This window comes from Ovis aries, chromosome 7, assembly GCF_016772045.2.
Source record: "Ovis aries strain OAR_USU_Benz2616 breed Rambouillet chromosome 7, ARS-UI_Ramb_v3.0, whole genome shotgun sequence".
NCBI classification, from domain to species: Eukaryota; Metazoa; Chordata; class Mammalia; order Artiodactyla; family Bovidae; genus Ovis; species Ovis aries.
Genome location: NC_056060.1, coordinates 56,705,513 through 56,726,051, shown reverse-complemented (window position 1 = coordinate 56,726,051; position 20,539 = coordinate 56,705,513). Strand labels below are relative to the sequence as shown.

Below are 20,539 nucleotides of genomic sequence, written 5' to 3'. Positions count from 1 at the left end.
AAATATATTAAAGCCTCTGTTCTATGGGCCTTAAAGTCTAGTGACTAATGGCAGTCTGATTCTTGTTTCTTTGTGAATAGATTACAGTGTTTTTTCTTTCTCTATTTTCTTTCTTTTTTTCAAGTGGGGCAAGGTGAAGAGAGTTGATAACATTTAGAAGTTTTACATATTTCTGTTCTCTGAATATTCTGTGTTCCCTGCATAGCATGCTGGCCTGTTTCATGAACTCAACTTTTCTCTCCTGATGTTGGTTTTCCTATTAGGTCTAGCAGTCATTGTTTGCGTGTTCATAGTTCCAAATAGAGAACAAAATTGATTTGTGTAAACTGGGACTATTTCCTCTGCAGTTATGTAGATCTGGTTCACCAAAAGACCTATCCCTTAAAAGGGAAGCCCGTTTATATTTCTCCATTTGTTACCATCTGGCAGGCCATACATTTTATTTAGTAATTACTGACTCTGCCTCTCCTGCTGAAATACAAGCTCCCTAAAACAGGGATTTTGTTTTCTCTACAGCTAGCACAAAGCAGAAGCCTGACACATAATCTTTTCTAAGTGAATGAGTGAATAAATGAATGAATGAGTGAGTGCTTTTGTAAGCAGGCAGATGAGTTGATGAGCAGCCTTCTCTGTAGTGTGTGTATGAGAAGCTAGCAGGCAACAGGGGAATCCTCAGCAACTGCTCAAGTTGGGAGGGCTTCCCTCTGGGAGGGACACAGTCCAGTGTATTTCCATCCTGGGCATTGCCGCCTCTCCTGTCTCTTCTCCCACTCTGTATCTGGTGGAAGAGCTGGGGGTGCCTCCATTTCTGCACTTCTTCACTCTCGGGACCCAGCACCCTCACCGAGCCTCTTCCTGGGAAATTTCTCACTGATGGCTGTGCAGGCAGTTGCTCTTTTTCAGGGAAGCCTCAGGAAGAGCTGGTGTGCTCTCCATCTGCTCTCGCTGATCCACCTGTTCCTAAGACAGCTTTGTAGTGAGACACCCTAATTGGGGCTTCCCAGGTGGCACAGAACCCACTTGCCAGTGCAGGAGACTTAAGAGGCGTGGGTTCGATCCCTGAATTGGGAAGATCCCCTGGAGGAGGGCATGGCAGCCCTCTCCAGTATCCTTGCCTGGAGAATTCCATGGACAGAGGCATTTGGAGGGCTACAATCCATAGGGCTGCAAAGAGCTGGACACGACTGAGACAGCTGCACACACACGCACACCGCTGGGCCTTACCTTGGGCATCTCAGGCAGTTCTGTGGTCATTTCTCCACCAACCTTTCTGTTTTCTGTATTTTAGCAACTCTTCAAGATACTGGCCCTCTGTTTTTGTCTTCTTGCTCTGTAGGAGTTCCAGCCCCTTAAAAATTATACCTTTTCTTTATGACAGCGGGAAGCTTTGGGAATAAAGGGAACAAACAGGTGTATGTGTGCCATCTACTGTCTTAATCTGGGAGTCTTTAGTGCCGCTCTGAGTGGTGATTTTGTTCCAAAAGTTACCTTTGAAAAATCCTGATTTACAGATGACCTGCAATAATATGACTAAATTAGTAGTGCCCAAATGCTAGTCAATGATAAAAATCTTTATTCATTTGTAGTAAAAGGAGAAAAATGAAATAATTCTGAGATTAATCCTTTCTACATTTTTTTCCTAATGTTAAAATGCCTTGTCTCAAAAAAATTAACAATGATAACAGATGGTTGTGGGTTTTTTAATGTCCTTTCCTAATAAAATAAAGTTGTTAATTCTATGTCAGTGTCTTTTTAGGGGGGCTTCCTTAGTGACTCAGTGGTAAAGAACTTGCCTGCCAATGCAGGAGACTCAGGTTCGATCCCTGGGTTGGGAAGCTCCCCTGGAGAAGGAAATGGCCACCCAGTCCAATATTCTTGCCTGGAAAATCCCATGGACAGAGGAACATGGAGGGCTGCAGTCTATGGGGTCGAAAATAGTTGGACACAACTTAGCAACTAAACAACAACAATCTTTGTTTTTTTTTAATTTTGCAAGTCTGAGCTGCTGAACCAAACTATTTTTATTGCACTTTAAAATTATTATCTTTGTTACTTGTAGGTGAAGGTATGATTTAACTAAGGTTTTCTTTAAGTACTGTAAAAAAATATTTAATATGGTAGTGAGAAGTTTGGTAAATAAATCTTTAGAAACCCTAATGGTTATTTCATTTTCACATCATAAGGCCTTTGCAGATATGCTAAAAGTAAACAAGACCTTGAAAAGTCTAAACATAGAATCCAATTTCATCACTGGTGCTGGGATCCTGGCCCTTGTAGAAGCACTAAAGGAAAATGACACGTTGACTGAGATCAAGATCGACAACCAGGTGAGTTAACTCACAGGGCACATGTGAAAGGGAGGAGTACCATAACGGAGGGGGTTAAAAGACAAAGTTCTGTGAAAAAGTTTACTTTGATATTCTGGCTTCCTGGTAATTAGGACGGCTTCTGGCCTGTGGAGGGTGAGTGGGAGAACGTTTTAATAATTAAACAATGTCTAGTGGGGCAGCCTGAGACAGAAAGAGGCAGCCCCCCCCCCCCCCCCGCCAGCCCTGGGCTGGTCAGGCACCAGAGGAAAAAGAGAGGAGACCGGCAGAGGTGTTGACAGCAGCTTTGTTCGGCCTTCGTCATCCTCGCCTGTTGGTAGGAACCTCGGCGCAGTCCTGCCCCAGTCTTGCTGTTGCCTCTTCCTGGGACTGTGGAAAAAAGCAGAGTGACCACACCCAGAAACAGCCTCCCTGCCCTGGGTTGGAGGCTGACAGAGCCAGGCAGCAGCCCCAGGCTTCTACTGTCTGGTGCTGACCATGGAGCCTATTTAAAGGAGTTGGGATTCTAGAAGACGGTCTGGTTTAGAGTGACAGGCCACACCCACAGTGTGATCACAATCTCAGCTCTGCTGCAGCACTTCTTGGGGTCCCAGCCGCCAAAGCAAGCTGCTTTTCCCTAGAGACACCCCCTCCTGTACACTGAAGACCTCTTTTCCCAGCCTCAGCCTACAGAGTCTCTGGAGTTGCTCTACCGGCTTCAGCCGGCTCCTGCCTGCAAGCAACAACTCTCCGTTCTCAGCATGATGTCGTGCCCTGTCCCTTTGGCTGCAGAGACGTGTCTGCCATGGGATTCAGGAAATCTGAAAGGTGTACACACAGTATAGTTGGAATAAAGAACCCTGGAATGGACCAAAAAGAGCGAACAAGGAGACTAGTGCTTCAAGCATCCTCTCTGTGGGGTGATGGGAAGGGCAGTGGGGGGAGTGTCCCCTGCATGTCTGGGAAAATCCCTGGTCTAGACCCCACCCGAAACTGTCACCTAAGCCTGGAAAGCCACAGCAGACCCATGAATAGGTCTTCTCTCCTTTATTTGGCTCCAGGACACATGGGCTGTTTCAGTGTTATATGAGTACATCCCAAATATTTCTTGAAACATACTTGTACTAAAAATTATTCGTTGTCTGGTTGAAATTCAAATTTAATTTGAATTAATTAATTAGAGGTAGGTTAATCTATTCCTAGACTCCTCCTGAGGCTTGTTGCCAGGGGAGCAGGGGAGCCCCACCAGGAGACAGGCACCCTTTCAGTCTCACCCTCCCCGGAGGGCTGCATCATCAAAACAGCTTTCCCATGCAGAGATGTGGAGTGAGTCCTCAGGAATGTGTACATGTGGCCGTACCCGCTCAGGAAGCTCACTCCTTGTATCCTGATATGTGTCCAGCTGCTAGGCAATTAAGAGGGAAGCATGAAGGAGGGGAGAGTGGGAAGACAAGCTAGAGGGAAATAGGAAGGGAGTAAAAAGGAGTTATGGTTCAGGGATGTATACCAAATAGACTAGTGTCAGGAAGAAGTGAAGAGGACTCCAGGTCAATGTTTCCAGGAGAGCTAAGACAGAAGTGGATACCTTGTTCCAAAGCAGGTTTAACTTTCTGTGTTGGTTTAGGCCATTATGAAACCCCTCATCTGAAATAATGTCCCAGATACTGTTTCTAGTTCCTCTTAAGATATTTAATACTCTTAGTTAGGGTTGCCAGATATAATATAGTTAAATTGGAATTTCAGATAAACAATGAAGAGTTTTTAATACAAGTGTGTCCTATGAAATATTTGGGATGTACTCATACTGAAAATTGTTATTTTATGAAATTCAAATTTAACCACGTGTCCTGTATTTTTATTTGCTAAATCTAGAAACTTTATACCTAGTAAATGCGCTGAAATCCTGAAAATTTAGAATAGAGTACCTTTTAAGAATGCATGTGGGGGCTTCCCTGGTGGCTCAGTGGTAAAGAATCCTCCTGACAATGCAGGAGACACAGGTTCGATCCCTAGTCCAAGAAGAGCCCACTTGCCACGGAAAAACTAAGCCCATGTGCCACAGCTACTGACCCTGTGCTCTGGAGCCCGGGAGCCACAGCTGCTGAGGCCATGTGCCAGAGCTGCTGAAGCCTGCACACTCTAGAGACACTCTAGAGACACTCTAGAGTGCTCCACAAGAGAAGCCACTGCAATGAGAAGCCTGTGCACCGCAATAGAGAATAGCCCCTCTCTACTCACCACAACTAGAGAAAAGCCCACATCAACCAAGACCCAGCACAGCCAGAAGAAATAAATACATAAAAGGTTTTTTTTTAATGCATGTGACGAAGACCCTGAAATACAATGTCCAAACTTGCACTGAAGCATCAACCTCCTCCTCCTCCTCAGTCAGCTTGGAAGGGATTTGTGTCCTTTTTCAACCTTCATTCCCTAATTTGCCTCTGAAATGGCTTCTCTTCACTTGTGACAAGAGGATTAAGTTCTAGAGCAGCTGGAAAAATTATTTGCTTTATTCCCAGAAGGAGGAAATTCAGTCAAAACCTGTCTTCCATCCAAATTTTGTTGTTGACTCATAGACTGTTAGAAGCAGACCTCAGTTTCCTTATCTGTATAATGAAGGGTCTGAAATAAAATCATCTCTAAGATAGTGTCTCAGGCAGGAGCAGCAGCTGAGACCAATTTAGCACCATTGCAGCAGGCAGCTGCACCAAAGCTAAGGCCTGCAGAGAATCCTGCACTGGGCTGGCTGCTGTGGCTAGGCTCCAGGTAAACAAGCTGTGATTGAATCAGGTGCCCCTGTGAGAAGAACAATCAGTGATGTGTATTAGTGAAACAGACGGGTAACTGCTGAATAAATCTGTGTAGAACAAAGTGGTCACTTCAAAAAAGATGATCTGAAGAACCATATGCTTAAATTTTGTTTCTTTTCCTTTGTATTTAGTGACTTAAAAAAAGAGAAATATATCCAAATTATAAGAAGTTTTGGTGCCCATTTATTGCCCTAGGTTTGTATAACACAAAACATCTCAAAAAAGAAAAAAAACAAACAAACTCAGGCTAAGAAAGATGCTCTATGCTGTATTACTTCCTTACCTTTTTTATATGCCTTTTTCCCAATATAATTGTCTTGAGATCTTATGTCCTTTATATCCACCATCACATACCCAACCTGTATGTTACCCAAATCTAGGTCTCCAGATGCCTAAGCTTTGTGAAAGGAAATAGAGGGACTTTATGTCACCCTCCTTGGTCAACTAGCTCCACCCTTAGCACCTGTGGCACACCCCGGGGATGTAAGTTGTAACTGCGGCAGCCCTGACCTTAGCTCAGGTCTCAACTCCTGGTCCAGTCCTGCTTTTCCAAAGTGTGGGTTTCCCTGGTGGCTCAGATGGTAAATAATCCACCTGTGTAATGTGGGAGACCTGGGTCTTCGATCCCTGGGTTGGGAAGATCCCCTGGAGGAGGGCATGGCAACCAGCTCCAGTATTCTTGCCCAGAGAATCCCATGGACAGAGGAGCCTGGCGGTCATGGGGTCGTGTCATGAGCTAAAGTTGCTCATGAAGCGTTGAGGTCAGTATCTCTAACATTTTTGCTGCCTCTCCCTCCCATAACCTTACATTGCTGAGCACACTAATCTCTATGCTGTGGATATCCAGAATTGTTATTGTCTGACTGGAAATATCACATTTTGTTCTTTTCCTGAGGAAAAACTCGTTTGACAGGTTGCTGGATGAAAAGAAAGAAGAGGAGCAGAGTTAAGCCTTAGAACTTGCCTAGGACATAAAAATTCCTTCATTAACTTTTCTTCCTCATGTACTCAGTACTTAAATTTTCCAAACTTAAAAGGTATATGTATTAAAATATATGTTTCAATATATGTATTATATTTAAAAGGTATTATAATAATATATAATTTAATGTATTTAACTGATGTGTAATTTAATATATTTAATCAAAATTACATGAGTCAGGCACAGACATAGACTTGGCAGGACTATAGGGTCCAGAAACACAGCCTAGTACACCTGAGAATTTTGCAGCAAGGTAGCATTTTAACTCAGTAGGGGAACAAGTGAAGTAAAAGATGGTGGGACTACTCACTAGCACTTTAAAAAAATTTCATTGGCGTATTGTTGATTTACAACATGATTCTCCAGCATTTTGGAACAAAATGACATTGGGGGTATATCTTAATTTTTCTGCTAAAATTCATTCCAGGTAAAATGAAGATTTAAATATTAAAATATATGAAATCATAAAACAAATGAAAGAAACCAGAAATAGAGAGGTTTCCTCAGCATGACATAGAATCTAAGAGACACAAATTTGACCATATGAAAATGAAAAATGGTCCTGTATAGTAATCAAAAGGAAAGTCAAAAGACAAACTGAGCAAAATTTTTTCATCATTTTTGACAAAAAGCTAATTTCCTAATGTGTAAATTTTAAAAACAGGAACCACAAGCTGGTAGAAAAGTATACAAATGACAGGTTGGTAGTTTCCAAAGAAATATAAATGCATAAGAAAATTAATTGTTCTTAGTCATAATTTGAGAAGTATAAGCTAAAGCAATTAAATATAAGTGAAATACATCTTTACCCCTTGGATTGAAAAAGATGAAAAAGATTCGTAATATCCCGTGTTGGCTAGAGTAGGGAAAACTAACTTTCTGACCCTATCAGCAGGAGTACAAATTGTCATAACTTTTGAGGGTAATTCAATCATTTATCAAAATCTGGAAAACCTTCCTCTTGGAGCCAACTATCATGTACCCTACAGGCACACTGGCAGAAATGCCCCAGGACATATTGGTACTTTGTGTGCAAGGGAAGTTCACCACAGCCTTGTTTGGAACTGTATGAATGGAAAGCAGTGTAACAGTCAGTAGGATGTAGCTAAATCAAATATGATCACTTACTACAATGGAATGCTATGCAGTTGTTCACAAGGATGAGGGAAACATATATTTACCTACATGAAATGATGTTCTTAATGTTAAATGAAAAATAAAAAACCCTAGAATAATATGCTGAAAGTGAAAGTCGCTCAGTTGAGTCTGACTCTTTGTGGGTCACCTGCCAGGTTCCTCTGTCCATGGAATTCTCTAGGCCAGAATACTGGAGTGGGTGGCCATTCAGCCATTCCTTTCTCCAGGGGATCTTCTCAACCCAGGGACTGAACCCAGGTCTCCCACATTGAAGGTGGTTTCTTTACCATCTGAGCCACCAGGGAAACCCAGAATAATATTCTAGTGTAATCCGTTTATGTGAAGAAAATATAGACATTACATATGATTACATGGACATGAATGCACAGAAAATGTTTCAAAGACTGCATGCCAAACTGACTTTCTTCATGGGAAATGGGAGTCTGGAGGAAGGCAGCTTTTTATTTTATATACTTTTTTGTCTTGTCTTTGTAGTTTTTAAAATTAATGATAAAGTATGGAAAAAATGTACTATGTACCTTAAATTTATCTGTGTATTCCTATATTTACATGCCCCTATTTTTAACCCTATTTTTAAAATTACTGTTCTATTTCTCAAAAAAGCAAAAAAAGCAAAAATACTCTTTCCACCACTTAAAAAAACAGTTTTCTGTAGCTCAATAACCCATTTAGTGTTTGAAAATTCACCTGGCCATGGTTCAAACCACACTAATAAAACCTCTTGAGGATCTTCCAGTGAGACTCTGTTCTGAGAGAATGGCCGCCCATCTAGTTGATGATCTTCAGATATCTTTGGATAGAGATCCCAGAATAGAAGATTTTGTAACTGGATTGATTGCTATAAGACTGTGTCACTATAAAAAAAAAAATCCTTTGTTTAAACAACGGATACTGGGGTAAAGTGGAAACACCACGTGTTAGTTTTGCTTTAATGTTATATCTGGAATTGTCATTTCCTTCGTAAATAATTTGCCTAGTCTTTTCAATTTAACATGCCAGCGGATTCAGCTGCCTCTTCGATTTTCCTTTTAAACAAGGAACAGGTGTATGAGAGAAAGTATCTCAAGTGACTGTTTCAAATTGAGACTTTTGCCTTTTTGTCCAACAAATAGCTATACATCTTTCCGTGCATAGTTAATGTGAGTAACTATTCCCTCTTCTTTCTTGACCATCCTCTGTTTGTGTCCACATCTGCAATCAGAGACAGCAGTTGGGAACAGCCGTGGAGATGGAAATTGCCCAGATGCTGGAGGAGAATTCCAGGATCCTCAAGTTTGGATATCAGTTTACCAAGCAAGGACCACGAACAAGAGTGGCAGCTGCCATCACAAAGAATAATGACCTGGGTAATGTAGGCATAATATGTGCTGTTAGTAATTACAAGAGCAGGATGACCATTCATTTCTGCATTTCAGATATAACATCTCACAGATACCCATTCCACTGGCCTTTGGTGTCAGCCCTTCATCAGAAGTATATTATTACATGGTCATAGGAATCCACATTATCTCTACAGTGTTTACATTTTATCATGGCATTCTTTCAAGAGAAATTTTTTTTCCCAAGCAGCCTTTGATTTTTGCTTGGTTTCCTTTGTGTATTTATTTCTCCTTTACTTACTTCTTATGCGTAATCACCCTCTGTTGTTAATCTACACCGGAAAGTGGACACAGTAACATGGAAATTCCCAGTTTACTTATGTTTGACTCCTAACTTTGTTTTTGTACTTGGGTTTAAGTATGGTTATGTCTGATACTTTGGTGATTTACATGTGAAATGACCTAATAGAGCTATGTGTTTTAATGGTTAAACTCAAAAGTCGCTTTTTCAGTTAGTCCCTCTTTCATCTTTCCTGCTACCTACTCTTTTGTGACTTATGTTAGAAAGAGGTGGGGAATGTCCTGGTCAACCACAGTGAAAAGAATGGCACCGATTGGGAAGGCTTGATCTGGGGACATCCTAGCCACCTGAAACAGTGTGGAAAAAGACCATCCAGGTACCAGCAGTCCACTTGGCAATTAGCCTGCCAATAACAGGCTTCAGTCCTCAATAGAGGTGCGGGGACAGAATGCCAAGCCTTAGAGAAACTGGACAAGGTGTCCCACCAAGTACATTGCTGACCTTGGGGAGGGTTCAGATGGTAGACAAAATGGAAGCCAAGGGTTAGAACTGTAAGAAGGCAGGTGAACGTTAGTGTGCAGTTCCCTGCCCGCACGTGCTTACCCGCAACCCTGAAGCCCAGCCAAGGTGCACTGAATGGCACCCAGAGAGTGGCCGGGCATATGGCAGTGCTTGCCTTCAGGGTGCAAGGGTGAGGCGCAATGGGCAGCAAACGGGAATGATTAGCGCAGCAGTCAGAAGATACCTGGGAAAACACGTAGGTCCTCATCTGAACAAAGAGAAGCAGGCAAAACTGGAGGTTTAGAGTAAACGAGAGGTGATCCTGAGCCCGAGAACCGCAGTCATGGGAATAGCTTTTGTTGGATTTTCTGCATCTGAGGCAGGAGCAGTCTGGGTTATGTAAAGGGAGGAGATGAGATAGGGCACAGGCCAGGGCACTTTTTTTTTTTTTCCAAATCCAGAAAGATTAGAGCAGTCCTCTTCCTGTCCACCAGAGGAGCCTGCAGGTAGGGATGTGAAAGGGGGAAAAAGAAGGTTGTAGAAGCTGGGAAAGGCAGTTAGGCTAGCTCCTTTGTTACCAAGTACCAGATTACAGGGGGCTTCCCAGGTGGCTCAGTGGGTTAAGAATCTGCCTATGACACAGGAGATGTGGGTTCAATCCCTGGATTGAAAAGATCCCCTGGAGGAAGGCATGGCAATCCAATCCAGTATTCTTGCCTGGAGAAACCCATGGACAGAGGAAACTGGAGGAACCTGGTGGGCTACAGTCCATAGAGTCGCAAAGAGGCTGAAGCGACTTGAGCACTCACGCACTCACACCGGATTAAATGAACCTTAATCTCTGAGTTTGCTAGACACCTGAATAACACCTTCCTTGTTGTTGTTGTTTTGCTCAGTTGTGTCTGACTCTGCGACCCCATGGACTGTCCATGGAATTCTCCAGGGAAGAATATTGGAGTGGGTAGCCATCCCCTTCTTCAGCACACCTTCCTTGGAGGTTGCTATTTTGAAGTTTCCATTTAAAACAGGTTTAGAAACTTTAAACTTCTGTTTGCAGCTCCTCCTGGTCTTCAACTCAGAACTGTAAATGTAACATCCTAGGGAAATAGTTTTAGCTAGTTGGTGACTGAGTTACACAAGCTGAGAAGATTCGCTGTGGATAAACATGAGAGGTTCACTGTCTCGTGGGTTTCTTTCAGACTTCTACTCCGTTGAAATTGGAAAGCTCTAAGATTCACGTTCCCAACTATCAGACATAGCTTTATTTAAATGTAAATTCCACAAAGCACTGGGCTATTCTATCATTTCCACGTGTTGCCATGGATAGTTATTGAAATTTTTGATAACTGTCCTCAAGCGTGTGGGATTGCTATTCTGTGCGATTATTGTTGTTTGTCTGAAATTTAAGGAATATTCCCTCTCCTTCATTTTGTCTTTTCAAACCTTTTTCTCTTTCTCATCTAGTTCGTAAAAAGCGAGTTGAAGGAGACCGAAGGTAAACTTCCACAAAAAGAGGCGAAGTTTCCCCACGGCAGCAATTTAAAAACAGAAGCTCTTTTCCTTCTTTACTGGGACCATTTTATCAAAGGTTGTTCATTTCCATTAACCAAGCAACTAATAATTTAACTGTTATTCTTTTTTAGTGCTACATATTTGTCTTGGATTTTTTTAACGTATACAACTGCTTTATTTGTCCCTGGACACCTCTGGCGACTTGCACCAATGGATTTATGCAGATCTTAGTCGGTGACAGCAATCAAAAATGACTTAACCATTTTCATATTGGGTTATCTTACTTTCTTATATAAACTTTTTTTTTAACCATTGAAAGGAACTTAATATATAAATGTGTCTGTAACTGTGATTAAGATAGAGGCCTATCTCTGTTTACATGCATAGCTTTGAGTTAGGCTAAATACATCAGAAGTGTTCTGCTGACCACATTAGAAGTTAGTATTGCCAATCTTTCACTGAGTGAGAAAATGTGACCAGCTTAGCACAAGTTCTCCCTTAGTTCCAGAAAAGTCACTAAATGCAAATGCGCTGCTGGTTGAAGATCAGTGGTGTCATCCTCATAAAAAGAAGACAGCATTATGATACATAAACACAGCTTTAGCAAATAAGTATGAAATATTTATTCACCCACAAATATAGCTTTAAGCCAGACTCATGCGTAGCAAAATGAATTAGCTACTTTTACTGATTATTTCACATACATTTGATCTTTAACATCACTCTATGGATAACATTTTACAAAACTGTTTTAAAGTTTTCCAGCCATGATGGGAAATTTTTAAATTTTAGTAAGAGGAAAGCTTTTCATATAGTACATTCCTAAATAAAACAGTAATAATTGCACTTCAAGGTTATCTGTTACAGGATTACATTATTTTGGCAGATTTTAGGTTATCTGTAATCAGGATTACATTATTTTGGCAGATTTTAGAAGCATTTATTGCTTTGTCTTTAGGGCAACAAGATCACAGGATGAGATATGAACGTTCAAGATAATTATGTAGATTTTGTCCACATGGCATGATCCATCCAGACATTTGCAAACATCAGGAAAAAATATGAATTATTATTTATCCAGAGTTTGTCATCTCAAGGACAAAGCCTGTGAAAGTACAACTAAGATGACTGCCTGATAGATGCTTGAATCTTTTCATCCAGCAGCCAACAGTGTCATGTTAAGCTAAGGACATTTGTGACTGCAGCCTCTGGCACCAGCTCTTTGATAACTGTCAGTGCCTAAGGCTAGAATTAATGGCCCTCTGACATTGCCTTAGGCTCCTCTCCCTCCTCTTCCCCCTCCTTGCATTCCAGTTCATTCTCTTTCTTCTCTGTAATTCTGAGCCTTGTAAAGGTGATGTCCTTTGTTGATGACACCTGAAGCTAAAGGAGTTGCTGATTCAGGCAGATAAATTCACTAAGTAATTGAGTGTTCCTGAGTTGCTTGATAGCAATAAAACAAATAAATGGGAAAGCATTTCATACATTATTCTAGTTAGTTTATAAAACACACAGAAACTGGAGAGAAAGTCCTTTCATTAGCCACAAAAGTCTGTTGGGTTTTCTGTAATATCTTTTCGACCAACTTTTTTGACCTTTGAACGAACTTTTTGACCAACCCAATAAAATTAGATATTTACTTGTAAGTGCCCACATCTCTAGCTCTAAAATCTTTTGAAAAAAGAAAAAGAAAAAAGAAGAAGAAAACAAAATAAAATCCTTTAAGATCTAAGAATATTTTATTATACTTTTTGAGGGAATAATGAGCAGAGCATATTGAATTTTGGAAATCACAAAGATTCATTAGTTTTCTGCTAGAGTTCCCTATCTATTAAAAAAAAAAGTAGTAACTACTATTTGATTTTTTTCTTTCCCTTTTACTCATTTAGGTGTGGTATGTTGGAGCCTCATACAGGTTTCACCATTATTAAATTATCAAGAATCTTGCAAACTGGTTGCTAAGCACAACCATTATTAAAAATTAACGGCATGCACTTATGATTAAATAATTATATCAAAAAAACAAAAGTAATACTCAAAAATACATTTTGCCATTTTCATACTCTTGAGATTATTTGCACCTATTGTGTTTTTGGCACAAATTGTTTTTGGCAGAAATGCTATATCGTGGTATGGTATTATACATCTCTCCCCAACTTGCTAGTTCTTCCCAACTAAGAAGTTCTGTACTTCTTGTTGGTAGTTTGAAATTGATCATGGCATGGAAATTGATAAATGTTATAAATTAAGACTTTCCTCTATCTCACCTATCCCCAGGTTGCTGGTTCATGCCACTACCATCAGCATAGCGCTGGGTAAAATGTATACAGTTTTTCTTCTTTTTTTTTGTATACATGTTTTGGTTACCATGTTGCCAAAGGGAAGAACACTTCTGTTTCTTAGTTGTCTTTCTCCTTTCCCTTCAGATTTGTTGCAAATATATTCAAGTGCAGAGACCCTGACATGCCCCACTAAGTAAGGCTTTTTCCTTTCTGGTCTCATTTACTCTTTCTTGCCTTCTCCCCTAAGAAATCTTGGATCCTACACAGAGTATTTCCTGCAGCCCCAAGATACTGTGGACCTGGGGCTAAAGCAGTTCTTGGCAAACCCTGGCAGGAAGAAGGAAAAAGGTCAGGACTTGATAGTGACTGTGCTGCAGTTGTTGATAGTATTAAAGCAAAATAATGGGATATTGTCAAAATTTAGCACTGTTTTTAGCTTATAAAATAGTTAGGTCAAATGTATATAGAATCTATTAAATCAAATATTATTAATCAGCTTATCATTACCTGTGTTTTTGAAGTAGCTTTAAAGGTGGCATTTCCACGAGTATTCACGTAACTATTAGAAGATAAACTTAAATTTAGAGGGCTTATATATCATTTAATTAACCTAGGACTTCATTTCCCCATTTCCACAGTGTTTGTAAGTAGAAGTTCCTTCATGATCCTGAGCATGGTTAATCTCTTACTATCCATCATGGTGGAGCATAATGTATATACAATATCTTTATACATATGCATTTTGTCAAATATTATGTCAAGATATTTGGCAGCATCTGGACAATTGATTGAAGGGAGGTCATCTTTCCCCAGACCACCTCCTTTCCCCTGTTAGACTTGTACAGGCCCACCCTAAGTGTAAAATCATTCACCTGGACTTACAGGCTCCTGTCACCAACACCCATCCCAGCATATGTGGAAGATAACTTTTAGGAGATATTCTGGATGTCTAGAGAGATCATGTCATTAGTCCAGCACATCTCCCCATCCACCAGAAGTGTGTAGTGAAAGCTGCTTTATCCTCATCAGCGCAATTAAATTCCTGCCTTTCATCTTAGTAGGGCATAACATAAATAAATGTCATGTGAGTGTGTGTTTATTGCCAAATATCTACCTGGGTATTTGGCTGCATCTGGACCACTGATTGAAGGGAGATACTCTCTCCCCAGCCCCATTTCCCTTATTCTTTGTAGAGCTGTTTTAGGCCCAGGTTGATCACTCCCTAGAAATTGCAGCTTAGGTCACCAACCACCAAATTTCACAGCACTATGGAAGATAACTCTTAGGGAAGCCTGGAAATCATTTCATTGTTCCAGCACCAAATCTCTCCATATGCCTAAAGTAAATGAGTGAAAGTGCTTTCATCTCCATCAACATGCTTAGGCCCCTTCCTTCCATTTGTGTAGGATATATTGTATATAAATATTTTGTACATTAAAGATTGCCAAATACTATAAAGGAGGTATTTGGCCAAAGCTGGACTCCTGATTGAAGGGAGATGCTGTCTCCCAGTCTCTCTTCCATCCCCTCTCTCAGAGTTGATACAGGCCTAGGTTAGGTAGAGAATTGCTAACCTGAAGGGGCTCGTGCAACTCACCCATCTTAAAGCATGCATTTCATCTTACAATACAAGCCCATCTCCATTTAAAAACTCACAAAACATCCCAATGCCTATACTCCTCAAAACAATTTCCATAAGGGAAGCCTGGCACATCAAATCAAAAGAACGGCTGCTTCCCTTCCAGACAGAAATGTGGCCCCTGGCAGGGCACCAGCATTAAGGAAACCAGTGTGTTCTGAATAACTGCCATGAGAACATTTCAGTCAAACCTGAAACCGATTTAAGTATCAACATGCTTTAAGTGTAAGATAGCCCTTTAAAAGTTCCAAGAGTTTGAGGATATTTTCCTTTTTTGTGGTCATGATGTACTTAGCCCTCTTCTAGGCACTGTGAAGGAGACAGGAAGTGTGAGATTATTATAATTTGACCTGTGCTTCTGGGTTTTGGGGTAGAGTGCCCTTTTGGAAAGTAGATACCATTTTTTAGCTTAAGTATTGATTGCATATGCAAAAACTAGCAGGGAGCAGGGAGCTGTGAACACTGGGTTCTGTGCTGTGTTACCTATCCCCAGGAGAACTGTTTCTGGAGTTGGGTTTGAAATCATGGTTCTGTAGCTTCCTTCTTCTCTTCCACTAATGAAGCAATGATAGCTATATTCATTGTAATGAACAGGGAACTAAGAAAAATTTTAGCTTTGCCTTCCAGTAACAGTAACAGTTTCCCCTTATTGCTCCTAATTTAGAACATCCCTGCCACTCACTGTGCCATCCTCAAGGATGGCAGACACATGCAAAGGAAAGGTGTGAGAATGCTTGGGAGCATCAGGCATGCCCTCTGGATGAAAATCACATGATCAGTCCCCTGGTAACAAGCTGGAGAGAGAAAAGTACCCAGAACTTCAAGGATGTAGTCACTGTTCTTGCTCCCAACTCTAGGTCAGATCAAATTTTATTTTGTGGTTCAGGAGTTTAGTAGTGTGGAGGGGCTAGGTGCTGTGGAGAAGGCAGATGCAAATCAATGTTTTTCATTTGCCTAAGGGTAGAAGCAAGCTCTGCTCAGCTTGCCTCTTTCTCCTCTGCCCATAACAGCTATGATTAAACATTCAGAAGATGGATGAAGGAGGAGTGGCAAAGTTTGAATTTATAACCTGCCTGTGCTAGGAAGGTTGTACACATATCAGAGGTTATCCCAGTTCTGTGGTGCATCGTTGACTTGGAGGAGGGTGAAGGAGACTAGACTTTTCTCTGACATCTTCCATGGTAGTCATTCTGAGCACATTGGCTCTGCTAGTTGGTGTGGTGGAAGGGCACCATACCAACAGATTTGGAGACTGACTCCTAATCCCATCACCAACACTTAGCAGGTATATGATCATGGGCAATTCATTCAATTGCCTGACAATTATAGACTATATAGGGGGAAGAGCACTGGATTTGGAGTCAAGACACTTGGACACTTGGCTCCATACTTTCTTAGCTGGGAGACTATGGGGCAAGTCACTCAGTCTCTCAAACCTAAGGTTCTTCAGTTATACTATAAGGGGAATAATCTTCACTAACTACCTCACAGAGTTGTGGTGAGAATATAATCAGCTATTGGGATGAAAACACTATACTGGAAAGGGCTATACAAAAGTGGGAGATCATTTTTTATTATCTATTCACTACTGTTTTCCACTGCCTCATGAATCTGTTTTCTTTTCTTCTAAGCAACAATTACATCTTTCATGTATTTTTGAATATGGGGAATTGAAGCATGAGTATGATGTCGGGGACTGGAGTTATTTTACTTTCAACATAGAAGTAGGAGAAGTGGTAGGTAGGTGCTGTGGGTGTTAGACATACCAGTGAAGTGTGTGGGGCAGGGTGGGGGGAGCATTTTCCTGGGCCATTTTGACAGCACCCTGGAATGTGGTGAGGACCCTTGCAGAGAGCCTAAGGCTGGACACAAGGGGGAAACAAACAGTAATTAAGAATTGAGGGGAGGGTCTGGAGCACCGCTGCTCTCCAGTCAGCTCTGTCACTACCCAGGGGGTGGGTTCGGCTAAGGCTTGAGGTGTGATTGGAGGCCTAGGAAAGAGGACTGTCGTTAGGGCCCCAGCAGCTGTGTAACAGGCTTGAACCCTAATAGCAAAGGGGAGAAAGTATCACTTGTGAGGTCAGCTCTCCCAGGCATCAGCTGCTTTGTTATCACCAGCAACCTTAGCCCTGATCAGTATTATTTTCTGCTAAGATATTGAAATATAGCCTCAAGGGACTTTCATAAGCACTGGGAGGCAGGGACTGTCTCATGAATCTTTGCATCTTCAGTAGCATCTAGTAAGGTGCCTTGTACATAATAGGTGCTTAATAAATGTTGCTTGAATTGAAATGTCCTCCAGCCCCGTAAGAATCATGCTCCATTTGCCACCAAGTGATACTTTTGGAAAATAATACTGATTTCGATGTCAGCTCTGTGTGGATTCCCTAGTGGCTCAGGTGGTAAAGAACCTGCCTGCAAAGCAGGAGACCTGGGTTTGATCCCTGGGTCAGGGAGGTCCCCTGAGAAGGGAATGGCTGCCATTCCATTATTCTTGCCTGGAGAATTCCATGGACAGAGGAGCCTGGCGGGCTATAGTCCATGGGGTCACAAAGAGTGAGATAATTGAGCAACTAACACTCTCACTTTTTTTCACTATGTCTGACTTTGGTCAGGTCTTTCATCGAATCTTCATTTGCTTTATAAAATGAGTGAGTGGATTAGATGCTGTCTAAGGTCCCTTCCAGCTCCCAAATGTTACAATCCTGTGATTCCAAATGTTTCCATCACCTGTGAACGTGGGTGCTCTATGTGGCTCCTTCTCTCCTCCGTAGGCTTTGTTCAGAGGAAGGGGTCTGAACATTCCACAGAGCTATTTCTTCTTCAGTGGTTTTTACTGTCTTCAGAATAGTTCTAGAGGAGCAGCCTTTTCAAAAAGGACATTTTAAAATATGTTTTCTCCTCAATAGTAGAGAAAGAGAGAAGGACATGTAAAGAAACTGAGCACAGTAAACATGGCATGTTTTTCATAGATTTTTATTTAAAGATGGAGAGAATCTGAGCACATAAAAGCCAATCGCACAGTACACTGTGCGACTGAGAGAAGCTTGTCCAGGATTAACACTTTCCCATGGATAATCTAAATGTGGATAGATAAGAACTGGCCATATGGTGAGATGGATAGAAGGTATACTTTTAAAGGACATTTTATTTTAGTACCAAATTTTGCCAGTGACAATCTTTAGTTAAGAAAGAAATTCTTTGGAACTAAAATTCTCATCTCTGCCACTTTGCTTTTTAAAAAACCCCATTATATTCATGGAATAATATTTATATTTTAATTAAAACCTTATCTTAATTCTGTTTCATCTATTTAAAGAAAATAAGAGCATTTTTCATTGCATTAAAAAATGTAAAATACTTGCATGCCACCAGTGTGTAATACTTTCCCAGTTCAGATGCTTGTAATATGTGACTTTATCTGTCTCTGTATTATTTTGAAAAGAACAAAGGAAATAATACTTTGTAAGCTGTTTAAACTTATAATGGCAATATTTATTTGGCTAAGTGGTTATTGGAAAATGCACATAGTTTCGTTTTTCATTTTGAAACTTTCCAATCAAAGGTAGATATTGATTATATCCATTAGGGAATTGAAGACTAATTTGCCTTTTAAATGTGAAATTGAACATTTTGTGGGAAATGTGTGAAAAAGCAAAATGTATGAAGCGTGAAGAACTTTTCCCATGATAATTAATAAGGATCCCAGGTGGCATAAATAGATGCAGTGTTTGACTCTTTGGAATTTGCCAGCCTGATCTGACGCTAAGGTAAATGTATACTGTTTTAATTAATCAATATCCTTCTGCTTTTAAAAGATAATAATGTATTCATTTGTGTCTGGAATGAAATTCCCAAGTGAAAATGTACAGAACACTAGGAATTAATAAACTTTTCTTTTTAAAAATGAAAGCAAGGACTGATTTAATCTGGATAATTTTAAGACATCTGATCTTTTTAAAATAAATGGTTGGCACCGTGTTCTCATGTTAGAAAAGTACATTTGCTAGAAAGGACCTTAGAGTGTCCCTATTATGAAGAAGATAAGAAGTAGACAGACAACCAGAAGTAGCCAGAGGAGAAAAAAGACGCTATTATCAAAAGGAAAACACACACACACACGACATTCAGCTAAACAGTTCACGTTTGTTCCAATAAATGGGAACAAGAACACAGGTAACTCAAAGAGGTTAAGTGTTTTACCTTGATTTTTTTATATAAACTTTGGAATTGCTTTCTTTGTAAAGTATGCTGGAATTCAAAACAGAGAACACTAAAAAATAATAAAGTTACATTGTAAAGGCTTGTCCTGGAAAAACAGGAAAACCTATTCTTTCTGCTGCCCTGTTGAACTGTACTCAAACTCTTTGTCACTTGGACTGATGACAAAGCCCAAGAAGAAGCACGGAAGGCCTGTGTCGAGTTTTGGTATTTGCTGTCTCACACCTTTTCATGGTCAAGGAGGTATAGTAATTATTTGAAGAATTCTCTTTCAGTCTATGAGGCTGTAATGAATAGGCATTACAGGTGTGCACTTTGGGATCAGAATCTGACTTCTGTTAGTTGTGTGAGTTTCTGCAAATTACCCAGCCTCAGTTTCTTCACTTCTAAAATAAGAATCACAACCCAGCTTCCCATTAGGGCTATCATGAGGATGCATGTGTAAATATTTAGAGCAGTCCCTGGCATATAGAAGACACTTAGATATTAGAAAAATTCTAATCTAAATAAGTATCCATGAATATTAACAACAGCAAAGTTCTCCATTTTATGCTGACAGTGTTAGGAATTTAAGAAGGACTGACTCTTACTGGTTTTTGTGTTTTCATCGTCCATCCCCTTTCTGTCAGATAGGCCGTCCCCCATCACTCCGTGAATCAAATATGAATAAGATAGAGCTGACTCAGGAGTTACTCCTGACCCACCCTCTCACTTAGCTTTTTGTGAATCCCCTAACGTTTCACCCTGCTTGCATTTGCCCTGCTTGCTGGGTGCTCTCCTTTGGATTTGGCAGTCTGGCCTCAGGAGTGACTCCTTGATTTTGGGTCAGTTGTATGTTATGCTTGATTTTGTTATGGACCACCTTCTCTTGGTTTGATCATACAACCTTTCTCTGGGGCTGTAGGAAGTGGTGCTCCACACCCTCTCTGCCCTGCTTCCAACTAACTTCTCAGTCCTACCAGTCAGGGAACACAATCAGATGCCCACAGCATCCTGCAAGTGTCCCACATATCTCAGGGCCTTCACAGGAACTAGGTGTATGTGTGCTTTAGTGAGATGGGCTACACTTTGGGCCCAACCAACCTAAGAAATGAGATGGTGTAGGAGAATCAGTGCATGACTCAAAAGGTTTGGTGGTAGAGGTAGAAGCTGGGCAGAGATGGGAGAGCTCCAAACTGTAGACTACTGAACTTACTGGTCCTGAGCAACAGTTTAGAAAAGTGTATTATCCGCTTTGGTGGTTTGTAAGCACTTAGAAGTGAAGCAGTGATCTCTAAGAGGCAGCATGCTGCTACTGCTGCTGCTAAGTCACTTCAGTCATGTCCGACTCTGTGTGACCCCATAGACAGCAGCCCACCAGGCTCCCCCGTCCCTGGGATTCTCCAGGCAAGAACACTGGAGTGGGTTGCGATTTCCTTCTCCAATGCATGAAAGTGAAAGTTAAAATGAAGTCGCTCAGTCGTGTCTGACTCTTTGCGACCCCATGGACTACAGCCTACCAGGCTCCT

At 40.9% G+C, this 20,539-nt stretch overlaps 1 protein-coding gene across 2 annotated transcripts in view; it reads left to right on the top strand.

Annotated features, from left to right (window-relative positions):
- Positions 1–18,722, top strand: part of TMOD2 (tropomodulin 2) — a 64,640-nt gene extending 45,918 nt beyond the window's left edge. The window contains exons 8-12 of one of the 2 annotated variants that reach the window (XR_009601223.1): positions 2,184–2,327; positions 8,458–8,602; positions 10,842–10,872; positions 11,021–11,782; positions 11,824–18,722. Coding sequence is in view for 1 of the 2 variants with exons in the window: in XM_027971831.3 (XP_027827632.1) it covers positions 2,184–2,327; positions 8,458–8,602; positions 10,842–10,872; positions 11,021–11,120 (420 nt within the window). In the remaining variant the exon portion in view is untranslated. Of the gene's footprint in view, positions 1–2,183; positions 2,328–8,457; positions 8,603–10,841; positions 10,873–11,020 lie in introns of both variants that reach the window. The other variant, XM_027971831.3, reaches the window with a different exon arrangement.
- Positions 18,723–20,539: the final 1,817 nt, after the last annotated feature.